This window comes from Anabrus simplex, chromosome 2, assembly GCF_040414725.1.
Source record: "Anabrus simplex isolate iqAnaSimp1 chromosome 2, ASM4041472v1, whole genome shotgun sequence".
NCBI lineage: Eukaryota > Metazoa > Arthropoda > Insecta > Orthoptera > Tettigoniidae > Anabrus > Anabrus simplex.
The window spans coordinates 738,254,321-738,282,034 of NC_090266.1; the positions used below are offsets into that span (position 1 = coordinate 738,254,321).

Genomic DNA, 27,714 nt, shown 5'->3' on the forward strand with positions numbered 1-27,714 from the left:
CACAACAATACAAGCACGCATTTAACCACATGCCCCAGCGTGTGGTTGTAGGTTGTGGTGGAAACGTGATGTCCGGAGCTTCTGCTTTGAATGATTGTGTAACTCGTGAGGGGCTTTAAAGAAAACCAATTTAACATTCGCTACAAGCCTTCTTCACAAACCCTATGTAGGCCATGCGATATACACTTGATATGTACCATTTTAGAGTAAAGTGCCTTCGATGAATTACCTACTCGTACCATACAGTATATGGTGCTGCATCACTTAAAATGAAAAGCACATTATTATGTTTTCTGCCATCAGACCACAGAAGAAACATAGTACTGTCAAACAAATTGGTTATCATCCAGTGATAGGCCTTTTCTAACAATTTGGCAGTCAATAAAAATATTTCACCTGGTATATCCAATTCCAATGTTCCAAATCACATTGGCTACATAGTGCCCCATAGCATCAACTGTCTCATCGATAGAAGCTCACAGCCTTTGCCTGAGTAGCCCGCATTATTTTATATAATGTTTCTTTGTAGCAGTGTTGTAAATAATTCTTAAGTAAGGTCAACTCGTCTGGTATTTCCTGATTTGTATCTTTTTCCAAAAGTGCATGTAATCTTGGACTAGAGAGTTTAAATAGGGGAACATTTTCTGACACTAACACGTTGCAACAACTCCTCACTGAACTGTGAGAACACAGTGGATGTTGAAGCAACAGTAGGCAGCAAGCCCTGAACTGCAGTTTTCTTTGATGAACGCTCAAGAGCACGCAGAGGATTCTCGTGATCACAGTGGATGTTGAAGCAACAGTAGGTAGCAAGCACTGAACTGCAGCTTTCTTTGATGAACGCTCAAGAGCACGCAGAGGATTCTCGAGAACAATGTGCTGCATCACAGTAAACCGTCTTTCAACTGATAATTAGGTTTCGCACAGCTTATAACAGTGCGCTTCCATCAGTAGAAAACACACCATCACCAAACTGAGCTATTTGTTTTAAATTAAGTGATACGTGAGGTTTAATTTTAGGCATTTTCAAATTGGTACTTAATTCCTTCTAAGTACTGCATGCTATGAACTGTGTGATAGTGATGGGACATTCGATTCATTTTACTGAATCGATTCATTTGATTCCGTTCACGTTACTGAATCGATACAGTGATCCGATTCACGGCTCATTGGTCACCGCTCCTACTGCATCAGTGTAGTATGTGCTGGTAAGACAGCAGCAACAGCATTCAGTGCTCGCAGCTGCCATCTGGTCTTCATACTATGAACTTAGAAAAAATGCTAGTTACTCTAATACATCGAAGGTTTCCGGCAACGCAGGGTGGGAAAGGTTAGGATTATGAAGGTAGCAGCCATGGCCTGAATTAAGGTACAGAGCCAGCATTTCCTGGTGTGAAAATGGGGAAACTACGGAAAAACCATCTTAACGGCTGCCGACGGTGGGATTCGAACCCACCACCCCCCGAATGCAAACGCATAGCCACGCGATATTAACCGCACGACAACTCGCTCAGTCTTTTTTAAAAAGTATTTTTCTATCAGCTGAGGATTTTTTTAAATCGTCATATTTTGTATAGGCTACTCGAGATGTACAGTAGCCCGCTGGTTTTCTGATTCAACATACTGTTATTGCGTCTGTCCACATATGATTGAAGTCTTGTGCAACGATGTGACATATGAACTGAGAAAATACTGAGCCGTTCTTCCCAATATAAAACAGGTACTTTTGAGTGGTCATGAGCATGACTCATAGTCATAGGGCAGGCTAGAGTCGAGTTTGTCAAAAGTCAATTAAGTTATAATACTAAGATTCATTAAACTAATAAATAGTATAACCTAATAGCCTACCTACTTACTAGCTACTTCAGAATTATGTTATGACTACCTTTTTAACACTGCAAATAAATCCATCTATTATTTAAACCTCCCTGTAAGAAGAGGACAGTGAATGCAAATGGGTATTATTTTCAAATGAGCTGAGCTCGAGAGTCCATTATAGCATACGATTCTTTCAGTCTAGCATGTCTCACTGTATGTCTCGCTGCAGCGGAAGCTCGGCTCTCCGCGTGTCCAGTGAGCCGAAGGAGCCGTGTGTATCATGCGTCTCACTGAGCCGCGCTCGTTCACGATTCTTTCGATGTGCCATGATTCACTGTATGCCTCGCTGCAGCGGAAGCTCGGCTCTCCGCGTGTCCAGTGAGCCGAAGGAGCCGTGTGTATCTTGTGTCTCACTGAGCCGGCTCGTTCACGATTCTTTCGATGTGCCATGATACACTGTCTCGCTGCAGCGGAAGCTCGGCTCCCCGTCAACATCCAGTGAGTGCGCCACTCAGCACTGTCCGCTGGGAGTAAGCTGAATCGTGAACCGTGAGCTCGCCTTTCCTGTGAATCGATTCACTCGGACACTTGAATGAATCGATACACTGCTTCGAATCATGCATTCAGTAGCCAACACTACTGTGTGAAACTGAGGCAATACTGTTCACAGAAAATCCACACCTTCCCCTACCACTCTAACCTTTACACTTGTAGATGTCAAAGAAGTCTTGGAGACTCCAGGGAACATTCCAGATATTCTAGTCCCCAAATAACTTTGATTCCTGGAAAAGTGAGTGTATGAAGTCTGTATCATGAAAGAAGAATGGTGACAGCTGTCACCCACTCGTGGGTGCAAAATGATTGCTTCGTGCACCTGATTGCCACACCACATATATTTTAGGCCTGTACATGTGCAGTAATTTACTGTAACCTTGTGTACCATAAAACATTTCCACCAACAGTTACTGTGTTAAATAAACAGTATTATATTGAAATGTTTATTTCAATATTTAAACTGCTAAGTAAGGCTTTGTCATAATTTCATAAAATAATATTGTTATGGTTATAGCGTTTGCCACGCTAACTTGCTATGGGCTGGTGACGTCAATGTATCGGCCCACCTGCTTACTCTTCGATTGCACCAATCACGAACAAGGCTTAAGTCCTAGACGGCACCCCTCTCGCTTCCACCCATGGTAGCGCGGCATAGGACTATGGAAATTACGAGACGATTAACTTGGAGTCTTCCATCTTGGGAGGTTCCTGGGATACATCCAGCATCCAGACTGTTCTGGAAGAACTGGAGCAGATATATAAGACAGGAGTGACTTCCCTGGGTCGCTATTGGTGTAGTTCAGTTATGAGCTGTCAGTGAGTGAATGCCAGTGCTGTGAAGTGCGTGAACTGCCTTGACTGTCAGACTAGCGTGCTACAGTGCGGACTGACAGCGAAGGAGAGAGCGTGTAGCGGTGCAACGGGGGACCTTGTGTGTGAATGTAAAACAGTGTAGGCGCGCCCGAACTGTGTAGTGTGTGGCCGCTTTTGAAATACAGCGTACACTACCCTAGGGTGCAATTGCGTGTGACGTGTGATTTTGTGACATAACTGTTTAGCTTTGCAAGAGTAATCTGTAGAGTTAGAACAAGTTAGAATCTAAGAGAGAAAGAGCGCGAACTGTGTAAGCAGACATGCCAACTATTACGATTACAATTTGCTGTCCCTCATTTAAGAATATTTGAAGGGCTGAGAACCAAAGTGGGCCAAGTGCCATATTTTAAGAATGGAGAAAATGAAGGTTAAAGTTTAGTCACTGCTATAATTCACTGACACAGATTACAGAGATTACAACATTTGCATGTTATAGTTAATAGATACATTAATCACTACAAAGCAAAATACAAAGATTATCTGGCTTTTTAATACAAATAAAAAGTAAATGAATACCATCATTTTCCACTGGAGTGGATTTGGCCCACTTTCGCTCTAAACAGAAAGGATGAATTCTAACAATACGCCAGTGGGCCAACTCCACATGGCACTGTAAGGTACTTCATTTTGCCATAGTTACAACACAATATTGCAAATCCTTAAAAAACTTATGATTTACTGGTGGAATGACTGGAAGTATGGCAATTAAATAATCATATTTAGCTTTTGTGAGCTTAATGGGTGCTGTGTAAACAGGACTCACTTCCCATGGTGAAGGTACTGAAGTTGTTACCTTTACAGATGGCCTGCCCTTACGAGAAGGTGAAATATCAAGGATTTTCCATTCGTTCATTTTGTTGAGGGTGTACCTGAATTTAATCTTAAGAGGTTCATTAGACTGGAAACGAAATCACCTAATTTTGAGCCACTCAAACTTCTCCCCATCTACTGTTTCCTTACGATACACAAAGTTTTTTGAGAGCTCCTTAATGTTCACAAATTCTTTCTGTTCCATTTTCTTCACACCAAAGGGCTTATTTCTCCTACATTCCTTAACTAAGGTCACATAATCTTCTACCGAAAACAGTGATTTTGCCTTATGTTTTGAAGTTTCGATGGTACTAAAATCTCTGTCATTAGGCAAATATGAATGGCCGGTTTTAGGAACTTAGGATCAATAGTTTTAAATTGGGAATAATGAACTAATGGGGCCCATAAGGATGCAATATATTGATTCCTATTCTGACCACCACAAGTGTCTGAATAGGCTATTAAATGATTTGCTGTTGTGCTGACGTTCCTCAGGTAATACAGAATACAATCATGAACCTACTTCTGTTGGGCCCCTTTGTGCTGTATCTTCACCCCACAAGTACATGTACCCTTCCCTACATTATACACCCAAAACTTCCTCTTGTAAAAACAAATGCTACTTGTTATTTAGGGAAGGAGGAGGGTTTGCTGCATGTCAAATCACTGCTTTTATTTTCCTCGTGGGCGATGTCCGCCATGATACTACGCATGTCATGTGACTCAGAGCAAGCAAGGGATTGGTCATGCGGATTTGGCCCACTATGGCACTACCTCCAGCGACTAGTTCAATTTGGTTTATATTTTGTGACCCTGTAGCACATAAATGGGAAGACATAGAGATAACCCAGTTGAAGAGATAATACCTAAGTCAGAAATGAACCGCTAGGTGGCATTAACTCAATTTTGACGGTTGGTGGATTTGGCCCACTATGGTTCTCAGCCCTTCATTTATTTTCATGCACCGAACGCAGTGTGTGCTTCCAGTACCAGAAAAATAAGCAACTGGAAAGTGGTATATCTTGCGGAGTTGTCTTTGTTCGTCACATGATTAGACTTCCATGAAAGTAAGAGAGTTCTTTTGTGGTTGTTTTGGCGGAAAAGTGGTGACGAAACTCGGTTTCATTGTGAATACTGTGTGCGTGACTTTTGAAGAAGTATTTATTGCGATTTTGGTTGCCAAATTGGCATATATGGCTCTTCTAGGATATATGCTAATCATGTGTTACGAAATATGAAAGGTTTAAATAATGAAGCGATTTCTTGTGCAGAAAAATATGTGTGATGACATTACATTGACTAGTGACGCTACTAATAAACCAAAAATAGTTCAAAAATTTAGGGAGGAATACTGGAAAGAATGGTCCTGTTTACTGCGTTCCTCAAAATCTCATTCACAAGTGTTTTGTAGTGTGTGTAGCCGCGATTTTTCAGATGCGCATGATGAGTAAGAACAAGACTGAATTCCGTGCTAATATGAACACCGAACTGTTAAGTGCTCTGTTAGTGCAGAGGATGCACATGATATCAAAAGAAAAAGCACGTCACCAGTGTACATTTACCAAACAGGAACTACAAGCTGCTAAGGGAGCAACTACAGTACTCAACAAAAGAAATGATCCTTCAATCTCCACTCAGATATGTACTGCTGATCACCTGTTACTTTAGCAGGTAAGAATAATACACACTTTATGCCAGTCTTTGATATGTTACATCTGGTTGAAGTGTATGTTGTTCAATAATGTTATATGTTTTACGTCCCACTAACTACTCTTTTTACGGTTTTCGGAGACGCTGAGGTGCCGGAATTTTGTCCCGCAGGAGTTATTTTACGTGCCAGTAAATCTACCGACACGAGGCTGACGTATTTGATCATCTTCAAATACCACAGGACTGAGCCAGGATTGAACATGCCAAGTTGGGGTTAGAAGGCCAGCGCCTCAACCGTCTGAGCCACTCATCCCGGCCTGTATGTTGTTCATTGATATTTCAGTGCTATGTAAGATCTCGTAAAAAAAATTCTACGGCCCCTCCTACCCCCTTGCTCTAATGGCTGCATTACGAATTGCCTTTCTTGAAAGTTGGCATCTCTCTCTGTGTGTGTGTGAGTGTGTGTGTTACGAGTGAAAGTTATGTGCTCCTCAGTCCTGTGTAATTTTAGTGCTTAATTAATAAATCTTAGTATATAGCCTAAGCTACCAGTCTAGTGTTCATTTATCTTACTACCCCGCCAACTCGTCACAATATGATAACACCACAAAAGGGACAACATAACCTAAAGAGACTAATTTATAAAAAATATGACTGAACAATTCTCCAAATAAATGCTCTTAAAATGTAAATTTAAAAAATGCAAATTATGCAAAATAAAAAGGATATATTCGTAAACGGGTGCCATGAACGGAGTTTGTATATACTGGAGCATTGCACCTGACCACTCAATAAAAGGATGACATGTCATTAAGATCTGGACCCTAATAGTATTATTATTAATAATAAAAAACAACAACAACATATGATATTAAGAAAATCTGTGTGCAATTGTTTCTTAGTACCCAATTAAAATTGACATTACTGATCATGATCTTGTATACTAGAGCAACAAAAATACATCAATGTTGTTATAGCCTCCATAAGCACGTATGATATCATGTTCATATTGTCTTATGAATCATATTCACTATCATGTCACTATCAGAGTAAACTTTCCGAATTGTCAGGAATATTGGCACTACTAGAAAAAGAGTTACTAAATGTCTAAAACACCTTTCTCTTACTGCATATTTCTGCCACCAATATCTTTTATCTTTAGTCAGGCACGAATTAAACAGAAGATGTCTCTGCTGCATACAGGTGTGATAGGTTTCCTGCATACAGCTTCCCACACACAGACAGCAAGGAAGCTTCAGTTAAAATAAACAGCGGAAAAAAATAAGCGCTCTATATAATGAAGTCCTTCATTATAACCATGATGCATGTTTTCACAGGATATTTAATGTTATAGTACACGAAGACTTCACAGAAACTTCATTAAAGAAACCAAGAAAAGAAATTTCCTTTGCGACTTAAGATATGATTTCATTATGAGAATAACCCTGTATCGAGAAGCTTTTTAAAGACTTTCCAAGTGCACTGATAGTGTTGTTTGTTTTACCATCATGTAGTTTAAGGATTAGGCCAAAACACTGAAATCTACAAGAGAAAATACTTCACGCGCATCAGGTTCTTGCTCTAGTTTTTCTCCTTCGACTCTTCAACCTGGGCAGTTGGTGGGCAGAATGAAAGTTAGTAAATGGTGTTTTTTTGACAGTCAGCCAGTAGTTTAAGAGTCTGGTATGGTCTTCCTTCATTTATGTTATACAGGGACATTGTTTGATGTCTCCTTCAAGGTATTTTTCCATCCACACGGCCTTCTAGAAAAGTAGCCAATGAGTTACTTTCTTCTCTTCTCAATGGACTCCACAGGATGGTAGTTTTCTTGAACATGTCTCAGCACCTGTTCATTTTTCATTCTTTCGGTCCAGAATATCTTTATCATTCTCTTCCAGCACATCATCTCACTAATGACTCCATTTTCCTTCCTCTGCTTTTCTGAAAGTCTGTATTTCTGAAGTGTACATGGCAATAATCCATAAATGGATTTTAATGAGTTGTTTTCTTGTGGCCAATGACACATATTTAGGTGTCAGAAGATTTCTCTTCATACTGACGGCATGCTTCCACTGAGTTAAAGAGTTTTTTGTGTGCTATTTGCTTTACGTCGCACCGACACTGATATGTCTTATGGCGACAATGGGATAGGAAAGGCCTAGGAATGGGAAGGAATCGGCTGTGGCCTTAATTGCCTGGTGTGAAAATGGGAAACCATGGAAAACCATTTTCAGGACTGCCGACAGTGGGGTTCAAACCCACTATCTCCTGATTACTGGCTGCACTTAAGCGACTGCAGCTATCGAGCTCGGTATGAGTTTTTTGCTCAATCTATAAAATCTGGAGGTGCTACTTAACACATTCCCGACCGGATGCTCCTTGCACTGTCCAACCCCTGTGCCCCGTCATTTCCTGAGCAACTTAGTGCGAAAGCGCACACACAGAATCAAATGAGCCTGGCTTCACTAACCTTGTACTAATTGTGATAACCTTCTGAAGTAGTTCTAATAAAGTTTTCTGGTGTGTAAGTTGTATAGCAATGAGCTTGGTGAAAGGGCATACGGCAACTTAAAAAGATTTCACATTGTTTTGAAGGGTGTATATCTTCATCATCACGACTCACACTTTCATCAGAAAAGCTTTCAATAACAAACTCACATTTTTCAAATTTACTTGAGCATTCCGAATAATTATCCACATGCAGTTCGTTAAATATTTTGTCCTGACCTAAACACGGGGTGTCTGGGAAGTGCCATCTTACCCACCACATGGCTCTTTGAATGATGTAAACATTAGATTGGGAAACTAAGAAATTGAAGCATAAAACAGAAGAAGAATGAAAATTAAAGGTAGCATAGAATAAACAAAACCTTCAACAATGATATTCTATAAACCAAGACCGCTAGTTAGTTTCAGAAGTTCCAACAGATATCACAGAATATACAAGACCCGGGAACATGAGTTAACTCGGGACCTGTCAGCAACATACGGCCAGCCAAACACGAGTAGACTCGGATCCTGTCCGCAATGTGGTAAGGTATGGTTTCCTTCAGAGTAACACATATAGTGAGAAAGAAAAGAGTATAACAACATGGGTCTGGAAGTGCGTAATTGCTGAGTTATCAACTTTATTCGTAGAGCACTCTTAACACATATCACCGATACAATTATATTTTCCAATATTCATGGATGATGTAGCACTAAATACGTCTAACACCTGCTGGAACACCGTTGACATGTCATATAAAATGGGCAGCCACAATTCGAGCATGGAGAGTTACTGCATCATCCATAGCTGTCAAATACACAAAATACTTCAGGTACTCCCATAGGCAAAATTCCAGTAGATTTAAGTCAGAAAAGTGTGGGGGTCAAGCAGTTAGTCCACCTGTACCTATCCAGTGCTCATGGTAACATGCATTAACGTGCTTGCTGACACAAAAAGACTGTCATGTATGGGAGCACCATCAAGCACGAAACTTCAAACTTATGAGAGACATGTAACTAGGACTATGAGAATCATTTGTGGGTATTAATGATGTACTCAGTTCCACATCAATTTATCCATAACATGCTTTCACATAAGAAATGTAAGAAGGGCCTCAGAATAAATTCCTACAATTAAGAAGTGTTTAACGGAAAATAATTCAGCAACTATGCATTTCCAGACCCATATTGTTATAACACTATCTTATTTTCTCGATATGAGGAATTAATTCATCAAGTTCTGCCCAGAGGTTTAGTCATATATCAAAGCACCAACATTTTCAATGAAACACAAATTTCAAATCATACACATTATACGGCCCCATCACACATAATGCCCTTCTAACAGTAATATTGGTAACGAGCAAATTACATCAGATGTTCCTGTCTCGGGAGTCAGGAGGTGAAGATAGCTGAAACTGCACCAACGAGGTAACTGCAAATCATATAGAGAGACAGGAACAAGAAAAGGAACAAATAATAGGATGAACACAATGGGAGGTCAGTGTGAAAAGTGGGAGTAACAGAAAGACGATACCAGGACAGACATGAAAACACAAAAGGATAATCTTCACATCTTCATACACTGCTGTCTTCAAACAGATAGGCTCTCTCTCCATCCACCCCACTTTTTCTACATCCATCTCTTCTCAGCCCCTCAAGAAGCTCATTTCTATTTCCCAGCTTCGTCAGGAGGGTGGGCATCAACACTCATTGAAGGACCATCTTGACACATCTTCAGTCTTCATGTGCGAAGTGTAGGATGAGAAGAAAGCCAGGTAAGAACAGTAAAGGGGGCAAAACATATGACAAAGATAAAATACATGTGGAAGATCAGGAACACATGACAAACACAAAAGGAGGAAAGGATCCGAAGGGATAACATAAGCGTATAAGGTAACTTGTTTACCATAAAAACTGTAGTGAAGTTGTTAATTTTCATCGTTAATGAAAACATCTCCCATGGTCCAGATACTTCAAACTATCATCCATAAAATCCTTCCAACTTTTAAGTCTTACATCAATAAGAGTATGTTATCCTTCCAGTTTGAGAAATGAACAATACTTGCAAACTTTTACTTGAATGTAGTCTCTCTGTGCTTGAATAGTTCCAACAATGCAGGCTGAACTATAGCTATATCGAGAAAAGATGTGATGAAGGCAAAGATGTAAAAAGAAGTATAAGCCAATAAGGTTCATAACTCACAAGTGAAAGGGATGGTTCCATGTACAGCAGTAACTGATACATACATTCTTCTTTTCTTTTTTTACAATTTTCTTTATGAAGCACAGACACAAATAGGTCTTATGGTGACAATAGGACAGGAAAGGGCTAGGAGTGGGAAGGAATCGACCATGGCCTTCATTAAGGTATAGACTTGTGTGAAAATGGGAAACCATGGAAAACCATATTTCAAACCTACTTTCTTCTGAATGCAAGCTGACAGTTTTAAGTGACCCAAACCGTGCAGCCACTCACTTGATATTGATATCTACAGATAACTGAACAAAATTACCTATGGAACAGTCCACTAATTCATGTTTGTTTTGCTTCATTCATAATTGAAGTTGTCAGGACATTAATTCATTATGAAAAGCTATCAACTGCCAGGAAAGTATTTAACAGAAGATACTGCACAGAATGCAATGTACAAAACTGATATTACATACAAACATGAATGCAGTTTTCTTGTAAATAATGGTTACCAAGATGAGATAATAATCCAATGTTCAGCAACAGTGAGAGATGTGTAATGAGGTTATGGACACATCCAGGATAATAACAGGTACCCAAAGTACAAGATGTAACACACAACAGGATGACAGAATACAAGGATGTTTCATAGAAGAAAATGACAAACAAAATTCTGAGCAATCAAAGCATGAAATACTTCCCCTAGTGATTACTGGATGCTAGGATGTTGCCAAGCTTGAAATTACATGATCAAAGAATCATAGACAACAAAGGAATTTGCCAATTTTACAAAGAGTCAGATCATTTAGATGTACCCATCATGGACTTCACCAAGAATAAGAACAATAAGAGTTGGCAATGATCAAGATAACTGCCATATGACAGGTCTAGTTAGATGAATTATCCAAGGTTATATTTCTCAAGTTGTCAGGCAGGGAGGGAGGATTATTAAATGAGTAAGAGGAGCCTCAGTAGGTCAATTGATAACCACCGAAACTATAATGCTGAAGGGAAACCTTCTCTACAAAGCAGCAAGAAGAGAGGTGCTGGTATAGCAAAAGCAGCCAGGCCTCAATCTGAAAGCAAATTCAAGTCATGTTCACGTAACATTTCCTTCTTCTGAATGTTTACTTCAAAAAGTTCAAAACTCAACAAATGAGTAACCCATATTTTAACCTTCATAGGAGGATGCATCTTAAATTCTACACTGTACATCCAAAACATTAGACACATCTACTTTGTACCTTGAATGTTAAAGTGGTGTGGATTCAATGTGGTAATGATTCAACAAGTCTTTGACAGTATTATTAAAGAATGCTACACCATGCTTGCAATTCCCTCATGCTAGTCGATGGATGAGATCGTACTTGAATAGCTCGTTTCACCTAAACCGGTAAATGTTTAGCATGGCTGGAGTGAAAGTGATTCTATTGAAGCAATGACAATCCACTTTCACGCTTCTAGAGAAATACTCACAATACCAGCTCTGTGGGAAATAGCTGTTCATATGACAAATGCATACTGAAGTGTTGGATCACCAACATGTTGCAAATAATATTATTATTGTTATGATTAATATGGCATACTTGGTCAAATTCCAGTCACTCCATGTGAGATTTGTGCTGCACAAAGCAGAGGCGGGACAGGTTTTTCTCCGGGCACTCCGGTTTTCCCCGTCATCTTTCATTCCAGCAACACTCTCCATTAATATTTCATCTGTCAGTCATTTATCATTGCCCGAGAGCAGAGCGACAGGCTTTGGCAGCTGGCACATTTCCTATCCTCGCCGCTAGATGGGGGCTTCATTCATTCTATTCCTGACCCGGTCGAATGACTGGAAACAGGATGTGGATTTTCATTTTTCAATATGGCATACTTGGATCAAACAGAAATTGATACAAATACATAAGCACATAATTTACAAAAATGAAAAACCTAATATACTGATGGAGAACATAAATAAAAATTTGTATGTCCAAGTCTTCCAGCCACTGTACCGACAGCGAAGAGGTTTTGGCAATATCCTCAAGACTACCATGGTAAGTAAGAAGAGGGCACTTAATCGCGATGCATGAAATGGTCTAGAAATGAAGCTCCACAATCACATCCTAGAGAGTTCTTGAAATCCCACTGATGTAATGTGAATGCACATCTTCCACATGTAACTTTAAAGCTTTGCAGTCTGTCGAAAACACTAAGGCCTGGTTTCTTCAACTCTGTGTTAAATTTTACTTAACAAATGTTAACTAACTTCTTCTTCTTCTACTGATTTTCCCTCACCTATGGGGTTGTGGGTGTGAACTGTGTCACGCATGTGGATATGGCCCTGTTTTACGGCCGGATGCCCTTCATGACGCCAACCCTATATGAAGGGGTGTAATCAATATGGCGTGTTTCTGTGACAGTTGGTAGTGTGGTGTATTGTCTGAATATAAAGAGGAGCGTATTGGGATAGACACAAATACCCAGTCCCCGAGCCAGAAGAATTAATCGGAAATGAATAAAATCCCCGACCCAGCTGGGAATCGAACTCGGGACCCTCTGAACCAAGGGACAGCACGCTGACCATTCGGCCAATGAGTTGGACTACAAATATTAACTAACAATTGTTACTAATTTAACATCGGTTAAAAGTACCCAGTTTAATGAACACATTTCCAACATTTGTTACGAAACAATTGTTGAAGACAAATTAACATGTTAGGCAGTGGGCGTCTTTCGTTTCTTCACATAAAGAGCTGCTAGTGGTGTGTTGAAAGAGTATTCTGTTACACATGGTTGACATTATTATAGATTATGGTTAGAGGAGACTGCTAAGAAGTAAACATGTCAAGTAAAAGACAACAAAAGTGTTATGATGAATGCAAGACAAATGATGTTATAGATTTAATTTGAAAGTATACGAGTGTGCTTGAGAAATGAAAGAACGGACTGTTATATGACAACATTCAATATATTCTTATATGAGTGCAATCTAAGGCTACTACATCAATGGGATAATTTGATAACGGATATATTTTGAATGATTTTTGGGCATTCCTTTTCTGTGGGAAAAATAATGTAATGCCTTGTTAATGCTGCAATGGCAGCAGGAATTCTTTGCAGAATTATACACACTCTTGTATTGCAATTATGAACATCGTTGCCTACAATTACATGAAAAGAGTCTGACGCATGATATCTAAGAACTATAAGCAACTACTGCACTGGAGACACTGATAAGTTTCAATCTGTGGGAAACTCTAACCTATTTTCAATTTCCTTTAGTACCTTGTTTATAATGGCTTTGGTACTTATCTTTGTATAAAACTTTATTCCGACAACACTAAAAAGTTTTTTTTTTTTTGCTAGTGGCTTTACGTCGCACTGACACAGGCAGGTCTTATGGCGACGATGGGATAGGAAAGGGCTAGGAGGGAAGAAAGTGGCCGTGGCCTTAATTAAGGTACAGCCCCAGCATTTGCCTGGTGTGAAAATGGGAAACCACGGAAATCCATCTTCAGGGCTGCCGACAGTGGAATTCAAACCCACTATCTCCTGGATGCAAGCTCACAGCTCCGCGCCTCTAACCACACGGCCAACTCGCCTGGTAATTTTTTTTCTTAGTATGGGTCGTCCTTTGCCATCTTCAGTTTATAGTCTTCATACAACCGTACATCTTCAAACGTCTTCTATATGCTACCATTTTTAAATTTTAACAGCTGTTAACACAGGGCTGCTGCCATGTTAATTTAACACAGGTATTAACAATTTGTTAGAGTTAACAATGCTTAATGAGACAGCTATTTTGTTAAATTGTGTTAAGTTTCCTTAACAGCAGTGTTAAAACTTAACATTCGCTAAAGAAACTGGGCATAATTATAACACATATAACACTATAACATACCTGTAAAAAACATACACAATTTTTGACATTTTTTTTTACACGTATATTATAGTGTTACATGTGTTATAATTCATGTTTTTGACAGACAGAATAGTTTTAAAGTTACATTAAAAACACTGGAGAACATGGCTTCCTTCTTAAAAAATATATACTATATATATATTACCCAGTTAGTGTGCATCCTATTAAAAGATTTCCATAGAAATCTACATGCACGCATTAGAGGATGAAATTCATGGCACCCAAACAGCCCCCAGACTACTGTACTGCTTCCACCACTGCATGTTTGACAAATTACACTGTGGGTCCACTGGCAAATTGTTTCTGAAACACCTGTAGACTGCAGTCAAAATGGAACTAATAAGTCTAGCTTCACTGGACCACTTGAACTTCCAGTGATCAACAATCTACCTGCAACCGTTCTTTACAAACAACAGGCAGTGTTTCTTATTTGAAGCTCTAAACATGGGATCCATAACAAACAAATATTTACTGGCAGAAATCATTCCAGTTAATGTATGACAAATAATTATTCTGATGTGATCCCAGGTGCTGATGTAATCAGCATTCATTTGCAAAAGAGTAGACATCCTCTTAATCAGCAAACTCCTTCCGAGTTGTCTCTGACCACTTTCGCTCACCTCTATATGTCAGGAAAGCACCTTTCTGCTGGATGCTTAGTTCTGATTCATCTATTCACAATGCACTCATGACACTGTTGATCTTGAAAAGGCAGGCAATACTGCAACATGGGGAACACCCAGCCAGTAATCTTTAAACATTTGCTAGAGAAACATGCCCGTGAAGAATCAACCTGGATCATCCAGCTGCTCCTTTAAAAGTCATCTCATTCAGCAGATGTGTCTAATTTTTGGGACATTCAGTGTATAAGCAGAGCAAAACCTGGTCTGTAACAGTAACAGATAAAAAAAGCTCTCAAACTTGGCAGAAGGCTTTTGGGTAGCGTTAGATCTAAAGAAGTCCTCAGATAAATGTAGTACAGTTAAAATACATTTCAAGTTGCAAGAAAGTGAACTCCTAATAGTATTGGACAATGATAAACAGAATATATAATATAAAAACAGGCTGTGTTTCATGCTGCCTAATGTGAGAGAAAGACTGGAGCAACACTTTACCTTATCACCGGAGCTAGAGCCCGATGTCACAGTAACATTGCGTTTCAGCTTCACCTTTCGACTGCCTCTTCTTCTGGATGAAGCACTTTCTCTTTCATTGCCAGGGACTGTTGGCAAACCCAATCTCATACGAACTGGCAATTTTTGAAGAGGAGAAGTTACTTCTTTGTGCTTTCCCTCTAGAATATCACATTTTGAATTATTAATGGTAACTCTCCTAGAAGACACCAAGTTAAAAGTAGTTAACAACAGGAGAATGTGGGGAAGCATACACAAATGAGTTAACTATTTAGTTCATTTTCCGGGTTGAACCATGTTGTTGTTATCTGTACATCACGTACAGTTTGCCAACGTTTCAAATACATTGCAGTATTCTTTGTCAAGGCGACTGAAATACCCCTACTCGATCCGAGGTAATCAGTCTCCCAGGCAGCAATCACACTACAAGGGTGGTGCCTGACCTTGGTCTTTTATATCCTAGCCTTTCTGGCTGACGTAAGCCCCCTGGCTGTCTCGTGAGAATTCTGGAAGGTATGTGTCACAGCCAGGTAGTGGGGCTTGCCCGCGCTGTTATGAATTGGAGGTTCAGCCTGCGTGTTAATGTTGTGGTCTATATGTTTTGAACTATGAATGATAGGCATCCAAGAATTACTGATTTAATATCCTTCTTCTAAATTCATATTGTTTGGATGTGTCTTGATTTCGATAGCCTCGCGAATTTTCCTTTCCAGATTCCAAGGGATAGCTGCTAGGACCTTGGTCTTGTCTAACGATATTCCGTGCCTTGTTTAGTAGGAATGCTTGGCTACCGCTGAAATATCTGTGTTTTGGTTGTTCGTGTGATGGATATGTTCTTTTAGGCGGGTGGAGATCAGACATTTTGTTTCACCAATGTAATACTTATTTCTACGTCAACAGGGAGTTCTACGAACAGACAGAAGGGGCCGCGATGGGGTCGCCGCTCTCTCCAACAATAGCAAACATGTATATGGAACACTTCAAACAGAAAACCTTAACCACATCTACCCTGAAATTGAAATGTTTTCTCCGTTATGTGGATGACACGTTCGTGATCTGGGCTCACGGGAGCAATAACCTGCAGCTATTTCTCGACCATCTCAACTTTATTCACGTAAATATTCAGTTTACCATGGAAACCGAAGTAAACGGAAAACTACCGTTCCTGGATGTCCTAGTAAAACGCAACATCAATGGGACTCTGAGTCACGCAGTATACAGGAAATCCACACACACAGATAGGTACCTGCACGCCTCGTCTGATCACCACCCCTCACAAAAGCAGGCTGTCCTAACATCACTGGTTAACAGGGCCATAGCAATATCAGATGCAGAACACCTTGAAAAAAGCGAAAGAACACCTCACGAGAACCCTCAGGGAAAATGGCTACTTGCTCAATAACATCCGACGAGTCTTTAGGAAATCAGAAGAGAACAAAGAAAAGGCCGCCGTAGGAGAAAACAACGGGAAAGAAGAACTGACCCACCCAAAAACAGCGATATTGCCATACATTAAAAACACTGCAGACAGGATCGGCAACATACTGGACAAATACGACATAAAAACCCTCTACAAACCACACCGGAAGCTAGCCCGTTATCTACCACCAGTAAAAGACACAATAGAACTACAGGCTCCTGGAGTATATCTCATTGAATGTAGCTGCAGAGCGTGTTATGTTGGTGAAACAAAACGTCTGATCTCCACCCGCCTGAAAGAACATATCCGTCACACCAAGAACCAAAACACAGATATTTCAGCGGTAGCCAAACATTCCTATGAAACAAGGCACGGAATATCATTTGACAAGAAAAGGATCCTAGCAGCTATCCCTTGCAATCTGGAAAGGAAAATCGGCGAGGCTATCGAAATACATCTGAACAATATGAATTTAGAAGAAGGATATAAAATCAGTAATTCTTGGATCCCTATCATTCATAGTTTAAGACATACAGACCACAACATTAACACACAGGCCGAACCTCCAATTACGTAACAGCGCAGGCAAGCCCCACTACCTGGCTGTGACACATACCTTCCAGAATTCTCACGAGACAGCCAGGGGGCTTACGTCAGCCAGAAAGGCTAGGATATAAAAGACCAAGGTCAGGCACCACCCTTGTAGTGTGATTGCTGCCTGGGAGATTGATTACCTTGGATCGACTAGGGGTATTTCAATTGCCTTGACAAAGAATACTGCAATGTATTCGAAACGTTGGCAAACTGTACATGATGCACAGATAACAACACGGTTCAACCAGAAAATAAATTAAATAATTCTACACATCGTAGAAGCTTCACCTCTAAGATACAAATGAGTTAACTTTCGTTTTAGGTAAGACACCCTTTATTTTCTTAACCAATCTCTTAGACTCTTTACTCAAACTGAAATCTCCTAAATATCCTTTGGCAAGTAACTAGTTTTTGGCTATAAAATTCAAATGTATGGTAATACTGACACAATGATTATTAGGTATTTGTGTATTCTGTGACTGTATTGTAAATTCTAAAAACCACTGACATTAAACCGACAGCAGAATAGTTGGATATATACAGTGGTAAAGGCTGCTGGACCTGTTGAACTACACTGGATGTACAGTTTATTTAAGTGCATATGCAAACGGAAACTTGTGCCAGAAAACTGGGGAACAGGAATAATAATACCAGTATTTACGAAGGGGGACAAACAAAGGGTGTGATAACTATAGAGGAATCACACTCTTATCACAAGTGGCAAAAATACTGGAAAGGATATTAGAAAGGAGAATGAGAAGAAAGGTAGAAGCAAAGTAGCAAGAGGAATAGTATGGTTTTAAAAGTGTAAGATCTACAGTAGACCTAATCATCAGCATGAGGCACTTTTTTATACTTATTGTTAACATTTTTTTTTTTTGCTAGTGGCTTTATGTCGCACCGACACGACAATGGTATAGGAAAGGCCTAAGAGTTGGAAGGAAGCGGCTGTGGCCTTAATTAAGGTACAGCCCGAGCATTTGCCTGGTGTGAAAATGGGAAACCACAGAAAACCATCTTCAGGGCTGCCGACAGGGGGATTCGAACCCACTATCTCCTGGATGCAAGCTCAAAGCCGCACACCCCTAACCGCACGGCCAACTCACCATCAGCTCAAGGTAATGGCAGTCCTATCTAAATGATATTCTTTGACAGCTAGCTCGAGGGGAAGGTTTCCAATCTTTACTAATGTAACTTTAATTTTCTAAAATGTAACATGCAAACAAGTCAATAGAACTTAGCCAAAATCAGGGAATAGAGAGTGCGACACCCTCTCGCATTCCCTATCAACTTGATTTTGAGGCGACTATGATTTTGTAATCTTTTTCAGTTTGAAATTTCTGTAATTTAAATATTCCTTCCATCTAGTCACCTCGGTAGTATAGGCTTAGCCTCTGTAACTTTGCGCCAGAAGCCCAAGTAAGGCTTCAATCCTTCAATTGCAAATTTCAAGGAGTGCAAGTGTCCGCCTCCAAATAATTTTGCATTTTGGTCCAGTAACTTTAACCTGTTGTTTTCCACAAAGGCCTAGTAGAATGGGTATTCGATACCCCTGTAAAATTCTATTTCATTCTTTTATGTTAAGAGGTTAGACTTTTGAGTGTCTAAGACAGTGAATACTGTTTGAATTGTAAAATGTAGGTAGGTTGTGCCTTTGATAGGCCTGGTCCTTTCCGGAACTTTGTTTCCAAGTGTAAAATTTTAATAGAGCAAAAACGCTCCTTCTATGTAAAGGTTAAATGGTGCATTTGGAAGGCTGGTGTGGTATAATGTTTGGAGAGTAGTCTACTAGATAATTTTGTTGAGAAAAAGGTCCTCTTAAAACATTGTATATTTTGAATACTCTGTCTCCTTGTGTAAAAGAAATTGGGAGGTTTGTCTACTTGACTGTTTTTGAAAGGAGCCGCAGTGCTCATGGAGAATGTATAATTAGGGAGCCTCAAGCTCACGGCTGTTAGTTAATTGTTATTCGATATTCTAAAATTGTTACCCTATATTATGAAGTTTTGTACCTGAATTATAAAGTTTGTCTTTGAAAAACTAAAAGATAACCGAGAAAAGAAATATAACACTAATTTTAAAGTTTTTTATTAATCTTTTGATTATCTTAGATAGACCCATTCATGCCCGCACCTTCTTTCACCTCTGTCCACCACGGTATCCCCGTAACAAGTGGTAGCAGAGCGTGGTTGAATGGGTCTGGATCAAGCCCCTTTTGACGGTTACTAGTAGAAACCAACTCCGAACCCTAAAAATCTTCTTGGATGTTGGAAATTTTCAAAATTCGTGAGATTTTCTATCAATATGTCTGGTCCGCGTGAAGTCTTTGCACCCAGGTACTTGTGCAAGGAGGCATTAATTTAAGAACTTCTAATTAGGAAGGTCCAGTCTGGTTGTGGCAGATATTGCCAAACTTAAGGAATCATTAGAACTTCCTATTTGTATCCCGATATTTGGGGAGAAGGACATTGATGAGGCTCTGTCCACTATCACGGATAATACCATCGAGCTATCTTCTGTAGTTAGTTTTTTTTTTTTTAAGTAAGTGATCCTTCGGCTAATAAACATAAAAGAGTTCAAGCTAGACTGTTTCATTTCAAGAATAGGGATAGGGACCTATTGTCTCTAAAATTGAAGGATGATCACGCTAAGGAAGCGAGTAATCTATTGGAAGACCTGTCAGATATGTCGAATAGAGTTAGTCAATTGTTGTCTGGGGCCGCTAGTGCTAAAATTGACCCTGTTCAAAATGTAAACTTGGCTGCGGAGGAGGACTCTAGTAGGGCTATTGAGAGTAGGAAATCGGTGGATACTCAACAAACATCTGCCCCATCGGAACAAGTGTCTGATAATCTGAGACAACAACCACCTTTCTTTATGAGTAATGCAGTGTTTGAAACTTCTCAGCCTCCAATGCCGTCCTCTATTATGTCACCCCATTTTAGCAGTTTGCCTCATTCCTTAGCCATGTTGCTTAAAGGCATATCCAAGTTTTCCATTTACTCAACTAATGAGGTAATTTCATTTCTACGATTTTTAGTTGAATTTCAAGACCATGCTTTAGTATTTGCTCTGTCTCATTCCCAAATTCTACAAATAATTTACCCCTGTTCTGTAGACGCCCTCTCGGACAAAATAGTAAAAGCAATAGCTGATAGATCTCCGATAGAAGTTTCCCATGCCCATTTTCTGGCTAACTTTATTCCTGCTAGAGCAATGTCATCCCTAATACAGAAGTACTACCTTAGAGTACAGAGGTTAGATGAGAATCTGGCTGACTTTATTTAAGATATAAAGTTTTACACCACGGTATTTGCTCTTCATTTTCCAGAAGATCAAATTGTGCAAACCGTTGTAGAAGGAATCACTCCGCCCTATAGCTCATACCTATGTTTTGCCTCTCGGCCCCAAACCTTTTTGGAACTCGAGGCAATGGCAGTGTCAGTCGAAGGAGTGAGGTACGTTGACACCTTATGAGCCGCCAGGGAGCCCCCTCCGTCATCTAACAATTCTCGGCCATCATCTCGCCGAACCTTCACCACACGCAAGTGTTATGCGTGCGGATCGCCCAAACACCTTAGAAATAAATGCTCCTTTGTAAAATCTAGTGGAACTAGGAACGGAGCAGGTCTGTCCCAAGGTTGTTTCAAGTGCAGGTCATTTTCCCATCTTGCCAAGAATTGCACTTCAATTAACAGCACACCATCTTGTTCAAATTTTGGTGCTACCTCCACGAATCCAGGCGATGGGAAGTGACGTCATCGGCTGAGTCACAATGTTCAACTTTCCGAGGCTCAGCCCCCATTAAATCAAGTAACGAATCCTTCAAGGAAGAGACTTCCTTTAATTTATTATTTGAAGGCCCTAGGGAATGCCTTAGAATTGCTTCAGAGACCCCAGGATTCGTGCCATTTCTGAAAATTGAAGTGAATAATGAACCCATAACCGCACTGTTAGATTCAGGGAGCGTTAGCTCCATTATTCCGAAGAATGGTACCTTAAACTGAAAGCTTGTTGCAAATTTCTGGGCTATTGTTTTCCATTAAATGTGTTTCGGCAAATTCGTCACCAATGGAAATTTTAGGCTCCATTGTCGCTAAAGTTCAATTCTCAAAATTTACTTGGAAAATTAAGTTATTTATGGCTAAACAGTTGTCTTGCCCTGTAATATAGGGGGCCGATTTCATGTCTCATTCCGGTCTGGTACTCGATCTTCAGAGCAAGTCGTGCACATTCAAGTTTGCTAGTAACATAAATATTCCTCTTTTGGAATGTAATTCTGTGTCATTTTCATCGATTTCGCCCACCCAGAGTGAGATGTCGTTAGATCTTGGGCATCTACCTGAGGACCAAGCTGAAAGTATTACAAGGTTGTGTCAGTCTTTTCCTGAAGTATTTTCAGAAAACCTTGGCGTCACTGACCTTATCGAATATAAGATTGAGCTAACAGATTCTATTCCAGTTAGGATTATCCCTTATAGGCTATCTCCACCTAAAATGAAGGCCTTTAAGGAGATTATCAACCAAATGTTGAAGGATGGTATTATTCGACCTTCCAAGTCGGTGCATTCATCACCCATTTTTCTTGTATTTATTATATTGCTAATTAATTTATTAGTTAACCACCTATTCAATACTTTACAGTCTTATACAATTAGGATTTGATCCTTTTTACATTATAAAATATGAGACATGGTTTGCCTTTCATAGAAGGCACCTTCAGTCACTGTACCTCCTCATGGTGAAATAAGGCACCTGATTTAAAATTAAAGTATAATTATTGAGACTTAATGTATAGAATGTATGCAAAATGTGACCAGGAAGAAGACTGAAATTCAATGAAAGAAGAAGCACATTCTAGTTAAAAACATTTCTTCAAGATTACAACACCCACTTCTAGTATTAAAACAATAAGTGATTTCAATTATGCCTTCGGGACTTAAATAGATACTAAATACATTTTAGCTCAATAAGATTGAAGTTTTTTTACTTATTTTAGATTAACTTCCTTGTAACATCCGTCCCCTTCCTGCCGCAAACCCCCCTCCCCCAACAAACCCATACGTCCTTTACTAACGATAGTTTTAAAGTCAACAAGGATTTCATTATGTGCTTATTTTAATGCTTTTTATCGAAGCTTTTGTGTATACAGCTGTTGATGATCGCAAAGCGATCGAAACATGTATTGTTTTTTATTTTAAATGATGTTATAAATTGCCAAAGGCAAAATAAAAAGGTATCGATTAGGTGGAAAATATTTTCTTATGAAACTATTAGATTATATCATCGATACGGCTATGAAGTGGATAGTTTGTAATACTGCATTTTAAGGTTATATGGTATGTATTTTATGTACTTTAAAGTCCATTAAAATTAGCAGTATGGATTATCCGTTTTTTAAATTATTAACAGTTCACCCCTTCCTGGGCATTAGAATGGATAATCGAGGTTTTACTGTATTTAATTTGTCGTTAAATATACATGTGTGTGTGATTAAACTTCACATATCTGGTATTTACTTTTCCTGTCCACGTGGATTTAAGAAACTAGTCTTGAAATTAAGTAACTAGTCTATATATTTTATTATTGAAAGAAAGTGTACAAGTGAATAGAAATGAAGAAATATCATTTGAAGTTAAAATGTTTGGTCCCAGGAACTCTCAACTAAAGTTTCACTGTATTTGATTAACCTTAATTTTAACATTAAAATATTACTCTCATCTTTTCTGTTAGAAAAGAAATATAAAGATTACAATGTTCTCATGCATTAATTAGTAAGCTTCTCTGTACTTAGCATCAACACCTCAATATTTACCTTTGGGAATGGTGACACTGATTGATGGAATACGGTGCTCAACAGCAGTAGACTTCAAGACTAGAACACGTCGTCCATCACTCTTCTCTGTTCCAACTATTTAAAAGAAAAAAATCCCAACGTTACATTCTTTACAATAGTGTTACAGAAATGGAAAACTAATTTTAAGTGAATCGTTAAAAAGTCACTCTGAAATAAGGGAACAAAGATTTGAAATAAACTAACAACATTCAAGGAGTATACATATAATTCCATACTCACTGCACTGAAAGAAAGGAATGTCACATTATAAGACTTCTGGTAACTAATCAACTGAATTTGGACTCAGTACCTACCAGGTAAACGTCCTTTGTATTTCAGTCACATTAAATAGCAATAATAACTTGATGTGTGTAAAATTGAATTAAGGTGTAGCAAAGCTACTGCTATGAGTACGCAGTTCCTCTGCACAAAAGATGTAGGCTGCACTTTGACCAAATTATCTTTACATCATTCTGGTTTCAGAGCAACCATACAGGAGTGATGTAGCATGGACACAACATCTTACTCATATGCCAGAAGTAAAAGAAACAAAAGTAGCTAGAATGATTGCTTGTACAAACAGGTGGATGTTTGACAGGGGGATACTCACAATGAGTATATAAACGCCATGTTATTGCCATTTTTTGATAGATGCAATTTTTCATCTCTCGGCACAGGGGAAAACAAAATTTATCCTCTACTGAAGTCTCAGTCTTATTTATGGTTGTAAGGGACAGTCAAGTCACGTCAAGTCAAATCAAATCAATATCACTTTATTTGCAAATGGCAAATGATATACAAAAATGCATTATTATCAAGCACTAAATTTTAAATTGAAAAGAAAAGAAGACATTTTCCTAAAATACAGTATTATACAATTTACACCAACAATTTTTCTATTACACACACAGATCATCCTTAATAAATTTATATTATTTACAAAATTCTATTCATAATATCTTCTGTACTTACCCACATAATCAACTCATATACAGTATGTGGAATCACTTCAAATAATATTATACAACTGCTGTAAGATTTAAATTTACATTGCATTTTTTCCCCTGCCCATTTTGGTACGCAATATGCATAAGACCTGCTGCGTCTTAACCAGAGTACCTTTTGCTACCACTTTTCAGACTTCGTGAAGGACCTTCACAGCTACCATAGTGGTCCCAGGGCCCTCGAAGTCCCCACTGTACTTCACCCCTAAAGGCACTCCCCTACATTGGCTGTCCAATCTCCATAGACAAGGGGGTGGAATTAATTTATTTACAAAAATTCTCTATTTACAATAACATGCACAGGCCGAATGCCCTCTTAACATTAATTTATTTTCTTGAATATCTGTACAGACTTTGGAAAAGGATCAAACACTTCTCCTGATAAACTTTTCCACTCCTTCACACCCTTCCCCATGAATGAAACTTTACCCAATCGCTTCAGTTAAAATCCTGTCTAATTTTATACTTGTGGTTAGCCCAACCATTATAATTATTTTCCAACTGAAGCCTCTCACGGATTTCCCTCGTGCTTCCTCTCCTGTATAGGTTCCATATAATCCTATAAGCCAACTTTTCTCCCTTCTCTTACTTAAAGCTTCCCACTTTTCCCCCTGAAATCCCAATACAAATCCCTCTACTTTCCTCTGCACACCATCGATTTCTTTTACTAGGCATGGACTAACCATACTTAAGTAACTTTTCTCTTTTAATTCTTTGTTGCACCCTTTAAGTAGCCTCATTATGACATGTAATGATCTGTATGCTTTCCCAACAACGTCACCAACATGACCCTTCCAGTGCAAATTACTTTCAAATCTCACACCTAAGTATTTGCACTTGCCATCTTTTGGAACAATTGCCTCATCCAAAGTATATTTAAATTCAGTTTTTAAGCTCCTGTTTGTAAGTGTTGTGACAGTTGATTTGCCTCCATTAATCTTCATATTTCCCTATAAACAATGATGCCATCTATAAAAAACAATTTTATTTTTTATGTTATATCGTTCTTTATTTAACGTCAAAAACTTCATAATGGTCTGTATTGAAAAAAGATTTACATTCAAAAACAGAGGTAAGGTTATCCACCTGTTCAATACTACTTACAATGTGTTATCATTAAAATATCACATTTTATTATTCCATTTGGTGGGTACCGGTTTCGGCATTATGTAATGCCATCATCAGCCCAAGATTTAAGCAAGCAAGGACACTTAATAAAATACATATATATGTACATAGATAGCTAGCAATGGTAGTCGCGTTACATCATAAAACATTTGACCACATAATGTCTCTAAAAACACATTAAAATTCTGAAATTCTAGATTTAAGATAAGAGTTTTTTGTATGTACAATTCAGAATGTTCTTATCACCCAATAATGTTGATTAATGATTTCCATGTATAGAGCTACAAGTTATGTAAGAGCTTCATTTTTTCTTTTTTACCATCTATATAGTTAAATGACGATTATTCTATTGCTCTTGAACACCATATAGAGTCCTTGAGAACGTTCTAACGTGTAAGGTTAAATCCTATATACATAATTATCACATTTTAGAGTATTACTGTACAGTATAAAATAGAGAAGACCACTGTACATTCAATGTAAATAAAAATAGTTCCTCTTGGTAAAACTCAGATAGCCATTTATAAACTGGTCAGATGTTTAGAGCAGGTGGACAGCTTGTTCTTAGCATAATTGTTGTTGGAATCTTACTGATATGTCTTAACTTGATGAGTCATATAATAATGGAGGCTAAAATTTCAGTAATATCTTCAAATATAGGACACAGCTGTGGGAGGTGCCGGTGAAATTGGATAGGAAGAGTTAATTAAGTTGTTTTCCGTTCTGTTCATCGCTGATGGACAGTCAAGGTAGAAAAGTAATTGTGTGCGATAATGGAACTGGGTTTGTTAAGTGCGGTTATGCTGGATCCAACTTTCCAGCTCATATTTTTCCTTCGATGGTTGGAAGACCCATCATTAGAGCTGTTAATAAAATTAGGGACATAGAAGTCAAGGTCCGGTTGAATTAAGATCCTCTAAGGTTACGTTTGAACATTGAAAACATTGTGTTTCATAGACACAGCTGTGGGAGGTGCCGGCGAAGTTGGATAGGAAGAGTTAATTAAGTTGTTTTCCGTTCTGTTCGTCGCTGATGGACAGTCAAGGTAGAAAAGTAATTGTGTGCGATAATGGAACTGGGTTTGTTAAGTGCGGTTATGCTGGATCCAACTTTCCAACTCATATTTTTCCTTCGATGTTTGGAAGACCCATCATTAGAGCTGTTAATAAAATTGGGGACATAGAAGTCAAGGTCCGGTTGGATTAAGATCCTTTAAGGTTACGTTTGAACACTGAAAACATCGTGTTTCATAAAAAAGTCAACCTTCGGCCTCACCCCACCTATATATGAAGATATTACTGAAATTTTAGCCTCCATTATTATATGACTCATCAAGTTAAGACATATCAGTAAGGTTCCAACAACAATTATACTAAGAACACGCTGTCCACCTGCTCTAAACATCTGACCAGTTTACAAATGGCTATCCGAGTTTTACCAAGAGAAACAATTTTTATTTACATTGAATGTACAATGGTCTTCTCTATTTTAAACTGTACAGTAATACTCTAAACTGTGATAATTATGTATAAAGGATGTAACCTTACACATTAGAACGTTCTCAAGGACTCTCTATGGTGTTCAAGAGCAATAGAATAATCATTTAACTATATAGATGGTAAAAAAGAAAAAATGAAGCTCTTACATAACTTGTAGCTCTATACATAGAAATCATTTATCAACATTATTGGGTGATAAGAACATTCTGAATTGTACATACAAAAAACTCTTATCTTAAATCTAGAATTTCAGAATTTTAATGTGTTTTTAGAGACATTATGTGGTCAAATGTTTTATGATGGAACGCGACTACCATTGCTATCTATCTATGTACATATATATGTATTTTATTAAGTGTCCTTGCTTGCTTAAATCTTGGGCTGATGATGGCATTATATAATGCCGAAACCGGTACCCACCAAATGGAATAATAAAATGTGATATTTTAATGATAACACATTGTGAGTAGTATTGAACAGGTGGATAACCTCACCTCTGTTTTTGAATGTTATATCGTTCCCTAAATAGTTTGCATATATTAAGAAAAGTAATGTGCCGATTATGCTACCCTATGTTGAACGCAATGCGTTTTCTTTCATCAGAGGTCAGCACAACCAGACTGCTACAGCCCCAGTGGAAGGGGGACAGAGTCACGCGCCTCACCGGCATCAGTGCGTTCCGAGACTTGGACTAGTGTGGGTATTGTGTTTGGTGCGCTACATCATGGACCATGTATATTTTGTACAGTGTAATTAGTTTTAATAAATTAAGTATGTAATGTACATTGTTGGCCTTCCCTTTGCAC

General features: G+C 38.7%; 1 protein-coding gene across 2 annotated transcripts in view; it reads right to left on the reverse strand.

Annotated features, from left to right (window-relative positions):
* Positions 1-27,714, reverse strand: part of LOC136864422 (neurofilament heavy polypeptide) — a 316,402-nt gene that overhangs the window by 59,225 nt on the left and 229,463 nt on the right. For both annotated transcript variants that reach the window (XR_010859304.2, XM_067141398.2), the window contains exons 9-10: positions 23,257-23,352; positions 15,410-15,588 (exon numbers count right to left, since the gene is read on the reverse strand). Coding sequence is in view for 1 of the 2 variants with exons in the window: in XM_067141398.2 (XP_066997499.2) it covers positions 15,410-15,588; positions 23,257-23,352 (275 nt within the window). In the remaining variant the exon portion in view is untranslated. The remainder of the gene's footprint in view (positions 1-15,409; positions 15,589-23,256; positions 23,353-27,714) is intronic.